Source organism: Barbus barbus (assembly GCF_936440315.1).
Source record: "Barbus barbus genome assembly, chromosome: 4".
In the NCBI taxonomy this organism is placed as follows: domain Eukaryota; kingdom Metazoa; phylum Chordata; class Actinopteri; order Cypriniformes; family Cyprinidae; genus Barbus; species Barbus barbus.
Window position 1 is genome coordinate 29,661,582 of NC_136732.1, and position 6,565 is coordinate 29,668,146.

At 38.6% G+C, this 6,565-nt stretch overlaps 1 protein-coding gene across 1 annotated transcript in view; it reads left to right on the top strand.

Moving 5' to 3' along the window:
• The window catches only part of LOC306861644 (synaptotagmin-C-like), a 49,412-nt gene extending 44,978 nt beyond the window's left edge, over positions 1-4,434 (top strand). Inside the window, exons 12-13 of the mRNA XM_079404039.1 lie at positions 455-545; positions 1,301-4,434. Of these exons, the coding sequence (XP_079260165.1) occupies positions 455-541 (87 nt within the window). The 3' untranslated portion in view covers positions 542-545; positions 1,301-4,434. The remainder of the gene's footprint in view (positions 1-454; positions 546-1,300) is intronic.
• The last annotated feature ends 2,131 nt before the right edge of the window (positions 4,435-6,565 follow it).

Sequence of the window (6,565 nt, forward strand, 5' to 3'; positions counted from 1 at the left end):
ATCTCATCAGATCATTAGTAAAGACTCCAAGACCTCAAATGTGTGTGTCAGAAAAGAGAGACAACAAAAGCGTGCAGTGGTGGGGGTTCTCCAGGACTGGGATTGGGAAACACTGGTCTAATTACATGAGGGGTGCTTCCCCCACCCCTAAATTTAGAAGCATGGATCGGAAAATTATTTACATGAGATTTATACTGGCCATTCTATATTGTGAATACGGTCAAAGCTAAATGGTTTGACACACAGTAAGTACGAGTACTCAGTTTTTGGAATTCTATCATGTAGTCCAGATTATATAGAATCAGTTACTACCCAGCACTGATTATAACTCTGGTTACAGTTAATACTGAAAAGATACAATATAATAAATCATTAATTGCTTTGATAATGCCTTACATGTATGAAATCACCTTCTGAATAATCATGTATGCTCATTGCTGTTTACCTTACACAGGAGAAATCCATAAACGCATACGTGGCAAAGAGTGCCACAGCCTCCCCTAAGCCAAACATAGTGGTGGACAGCCCTCACTCTGAGTAGAGATGTGAGTACACACACACATGAACATAATCGCATGCTGTAAATAGAATGGTACTTCTTCACATAGGGGATCTGTGTGGGTGGTACACTGGAGTACTTCAGGTTTCAGTCATGAACTAACACACATTGACAAAAACATCAGTGTTTACACAGCAGCAGGATATGGTAATATTGGAGCGTTCTCAGTTTTGTTACTAACAACTGCATTCTATAAACAAAATTTTCAGGACTCAAAGGCGAATTTTGAGAGCGAGTGTGGTTGATATGTAAATGGGGCCGCACTGAACAACTAGTTATGTGGGGTTCTGTTAACTCACCGAGGAAGACGAGCCAAAGATATGAGCTTGTTTTGTGGTCTGAGTGCAACCCAAATCTGCTGTCTGAAAAAATTAAAACCGCATTTGAAGCCACTATTGATTAATTAACATTTGACACATTAACTTGCTCCTCAGTTGGATTTATTTTTTAACTCATTTTTTATTATGTAAATTGTGGTGCTTTCTGGTGTTTAAAAAGGCACTATCTTTGATATTTATTCATGATTTTTTAAAAAATTGTTCAGAACGGTTATTTGTTTATGTGACGACATTCAAGCTGCTTTTCTCAGCTATTTAACAGTCACATCTGATAGTAAATGCAGTCGTCAATGATTGCAGCCATCTGTTCACTGAAGGTCTTTGTGTTTATGTAACTTGCCATTTGAGTTTATATGGTTAACAGTGTTTTTTCTGTCTCTCTGTTTCTTTTTCTCATCCTCAGGTCAGCATTATCTTTTTAGCAACAGAAATACATTCTTTCTTTTCACCTGTGAATAATTATTCATCAAGAAAGAACCAGAGAAGAGACTGTGCTTGTGGTAGTGCTATTCCTCTAAGTCAACCTTGCAGACCCAATACAATATATAGAAAAATAACTAGACTAGACCGGACACAAATCACACACTTACACACAGATACATCTCCACACACACAAACAGATATACTCACACATGGAATCATAACAAAACAACTGGCATGGATGGTTTTGCTTCAGGAATGATGTTAAAATCAAAATATGTCATGATTTATTCAGGGGAAATATGACAAACATTCCCACTTTAAATAGATAATCTTTATTTATTTATTTGAAAATGAGCCTACAAAAAAAGTGATTTTAATTACTTAAAAAAAACAAAAAATAATCAGGAAAGACCTGATAGATTATGGACCACGAATGTTTCTGTGTATGTGCGAGCACATGTGTGTATGTGAGTTTGTACGGGTGTCTGTGTGTAGCTATAGAAAATCTCTACAAGGTGTTTTCAGTCTGACAATAGCTGCAAGTTCTCGGAGTGGTCTTCTCTGCCAATGCAGAATCCTTGCGAATGTTTCCTGTTTCTCTGGAGAGGAGGACTACTTTATGACCGTTCCCATCTGGAGAGGGAGAAATAAGGACGGATACATTGGCCAAATCGTGTCGTGCAGTATTGAAATGTGTCCCTCTGCCTTTTACATTTTTATCACCTTCTGCTTGGAGCTCATTGAGATCAGCAGTGTTTCCTTTGTTCCAGCCATTCTTCTTGTTCTACCAGATACTGAATGAAATTATTTGAGAATATGTTTCCCTGACATGGACACACTGGCAGACTGAATCCCACTGAGAACTCTTCCAAAGGGAGCTGTCATTGATTTCAAATATTACCAGAGGACCCTAACTGGGACGGACCTTGGATTTGTGTGCACTTCCTGGAAACATATCCTATGGGGAAAAGATCTGGCCATAGTATTTTATTTTTATACCACGCCAGGTTTTTTTTTCCCTCTTAGACATTTTTAATTTCAAAGGAGGAAGTGTGTGCTCTCCATCATCCTTCTGCCGAGAGGACCGCTTTGGAAAGACGCACGCATTCATCCTCTTTTTTCCTCCCATGTATTCTATGTGTTTGTAGGAGTGCTCTTATGTGTCGATATGCGTTTGCTCGTCGGTTTGTGTGTGCGCGTGTATGCCTGTGTCGGTATATGTCACCGTGACCCCGTGTACGTCTCCACTTCTCGTCCTTTGTCCTGCGCAGAGAAAATCTCGTTTTGAACAATCAAGTGTCTCCTGTCCTGTGTCTTAGAGGAACTATTTCTTGTGTAGGACCTGTTGCACTTGGTAGGGACAGGGTCTATTTCTCAGACACGTGTTTCGGTCGTTCTCCGTCGAATGTGGTAGTGACCTGTCTCTGTTGTGTCCCTAACCAGCTCGTTACTGAAACGTGTCCCTAGCCTGATCTGTGTTCTCGTGTTGGGTGTGCTTTTCTTTTTTTGTAAATGTGCTCTGTGTGTACGAGGGGACAAACCTGGTGGCCACAGCTGTCGAGGAATAAAATGTTGGAAGTTTTTCATCGTCTTTAAAAGAAAAAGGGGAAAAAAAAGACAAACTGGTTCTCTTCATCTCTTTTGGCTAATGTGACTATCTTTTCTGTCTGAGCATTCCTTGCAAATAGAGACAAAGAGGGGGACATTTTATTGTTTTAAGGCCACAAGTTTACTTACATAATTTTGCATTACAAACTGACTTCAGATGCTTTTTTTTGTATACGTTCAGTAAAGTCACTGCTTCTCTACACAGAAGCAATATAGTGGCCAAAGCTCCAAATTCACATACCCTTGATATCCAGGGTCACTGCCTCTATTAAAAGGATAATTCACCAAGAAATGAAAAATCTGTCCTTTACTCACCCTCATGCCGTTCCAAACCTGTATGGCTTTCTTTTGTGAAACACAAAATCCTTATACAATGAAATCCAATGGGGTCCAATACTGTTTTTGGACACCACTGGCTTCAAAATATCATTTTTCGCAGAAGAAAGAAAGTCAAGCTGGTTTGAAATGACATGACGGTGCATAAATGAGAGCAGAATATTTAATTTAATATGAACTATCTCTTTAATATCGCAGTACAACCACTGCCAATGCTACCGCACACATCCCTCAATGGAGGAATACTGCATTACCAATCACTAACACTCTTGTTATTGAAATGTACATCAGTATAATTATTTCCCACTGAGCTCATATTTTCTCTGTTTCCATTATTAATCACATGCCAGGCCTTGGACGCCGGTGTGTGCTCAGTCCTTAGTCCGTTATCGTATATCAGCTCTTGTTGTTTTCTAAGAGGCCATTGATTCCGTCATACACGTGGATGTGGTATCGACCCGCAGTCTTCAGCTCCTGTCTCCAGGCCCATCTCTTCTGCTGCCTTAGATCTTACACTGTGGAGGCACGATCCCTGTAGAGTGACCTCTGACCCCATCATGAGCTCCCATAAAAGACAAACTTTGACAATAGCTTCTCTTTGGTTCACCCCAGGCCATATTTTTCTCTCTCTGTTTGTCTCCCCTCTTTTCTCTGTCTCTCTTTGTCAGTGCAATTCTGAATGATCCTGAGGAAATGTGTTTGCATGCTTATATTAACATGGATGATGTCAACTTGATGCAATGATAATTTAATAAGTGATGCTCAACACAAAAAAAACTGACGATGAACTTGATACTAACACTACTAATAACAAACATGTTGACTTAGCAACCTGCTGGATATCATCAAAACACTGATGATTAATGTTGTTAATATTGTATATCCTCTTTGAGATGGTATTACAGTTTCTGGATATATTTTTCTTTGTTTGTTTGTTTGCTTTTTTAGTTTTCTTTGAAAAGGTTTACTTTTTTATATGTTCAGATTAAGCTGAGACTTAGAGCAAGATAAAAATGAAATGCAGTCAGAGCGAGAGAACATTTCAGCTGAACAAAAAAAAAGAACAAAAAAAGACCAAAAACAAAAAATATTTTAGGAGGATGATTATGTGAATGATAAAAAGGATGATTCAAAGGCTGGAGCTATGATGGCTGAAATAAAACATGTATGAAAAATCATTGCAGTGAGTTTGCGTGATACAGCTGTTTGTGTTCATGTAACGAGTAGTGAATCATCCTGATCTTTTGGTCTACCTCTTACTTTGCGTCCCACTCCCTTTCCCCTCCTCCTGCTGTGCATTAACTTGAGTGTAATTATTTAGTTACCATCATAAATTCTTTATCGAGGGCCCACTTTATATAAACGCATTGTGGAGCATTGCATTCATGTACATGATTCTGTTTTTCTGTATTTCCATAGGCATGCAAACGCACTCACAGACACATGTCGTATCCATACATCAAACCATTCTCTGCCTCAGCCTCGTTCTTCAAATCAGGTTATATCTTTAAGGTTTTTCCAGTCACAAAACTTCCTGGTGTTAATTGCACCCATGTGGTGTGATTCTTAGAGGGTTCGATTTGTTACTGCCTGATTCTTCAGCATCCATCTTGACTAATGCACTGTTCATCTGAGCCTCACTGTACGCAGAACAGCCAGAGTCAGCACTCTGACACACAGAAGCAGGAAAAGAGACAGGTGCAGGGAATTAGCGCGTGTGGTGAAGACTACACATGTACTAGGAGAAAAGCAGGGGGTAAATCTTGACAAGAGAACAGGAGCCAGTTTCATTAACACAGGCATTCTGTTAAGACAGTATCTTAAGAGGTAGTCTGACCAAAATGATCAAATTTGGTCTATTTTTGAATGCACTGACTTCAAAAAAGTAAGTAGGCTACTGGTCTTTAAAAAACTTCTAATATTTTAGTCTAAGCAGTTTACGCAACTGGCCCCAGGGCGAAAAATATGAAAAGAGTGGTAAGAGGATAAATGTTTGAGAATAGCTGGAGAAAACTATTAGGGGAATGGAATTAAAGTAATATTTCTTAATTCAGGTTCAATGCAAGTTAAGCTTGTGGTATAATGTACAAAAATTAATGTAGACTTTGGTTACAGGGACGCACTTACAATAAACTTGAATGAGCTCATTTTGTAAATGTTAAAATTCTCAGTTTTGTCAAAAAAATAAAACAAATAACCATTACACAGAAATGTTATTTTTGATGCCTTTAATCTTCTTTAGTATGACAACGTAGCCTTAAAGTGTGGTCACATTTACCTTTGATCGGCGAATTTTAAAATCCAGTTCACGCGTTGATTTTGCCACTTTGACCAATGAATGAGATGACAATCATATGAAAGTATGCGGAGTTTACTGTTCACAGAAGCTGCTAGAGCTCAGACTAAGCTCAGTTTTAACGAAAAACGTATGAAAGCGAATATATATATATATATTGAATGAAAATGTGGTATCATTAGTGTAGGCTAATTCCTAACAGAATGTGACGAGACAAGAAACGTTTTCGACATTTTAGGCATGCAAATAAAAGTACACATGCATATTTTAAAATAGGCCTATATTATTCGCAAATAGTTAAATATTAGGCTTACTTCCCAACTAGAATTAGACCTAGAAATTCCTTCACCTTGCTACAATTTATTTATGCTTTATTTATTTATTTATTAAAGGTTCGAAAATTAACCATTGTTTTATTGTGTAGTAACCGTGTGTTAATTACCGTTTTTATAAACACAGTTTTACTACAAATATTATGGTTACACTATTTGTTATTTTTCGGCTCTATTTAGGCATACTTTCTTTGTGTTTCACCATTCATTCATTCACTCGTTCATTAAAAATCATGCCACAAATCCTGCATTGAACCCGGGACATTCCTTTCAAGGATTATAGAATATAAGAGCGAAAGAAAACACCGAGACGTGTGTGTGCACCTGCAGCACATCGTGAGGCGCGCGCGGCGGAGACGCGCCAGTTCACAACTACCCATGTTCCGCGCGCGCTGATGAGGGGTGGGGGAGCGCAGTCTCCATGGCAACATTCCCACAGTGCAAAAAATAATTTAGTCAGAAAGATATTTCACCCGGCTCACTGAGCTGAAAGAGAGATGGGAGAGAGAGAGAAACTTGTGGGGGGAAAAAGAAGAAATGGTCGAGTGAAATTAGTAACATGGTTTAATTATCATTACTGCTAATAGCTGTGACTGTAATAGAGAATGCTATGTTCATTTTCACAGCCTCAGGGAAAGACATCCATCCATTTCGAGATCGAGATTCATTTCTG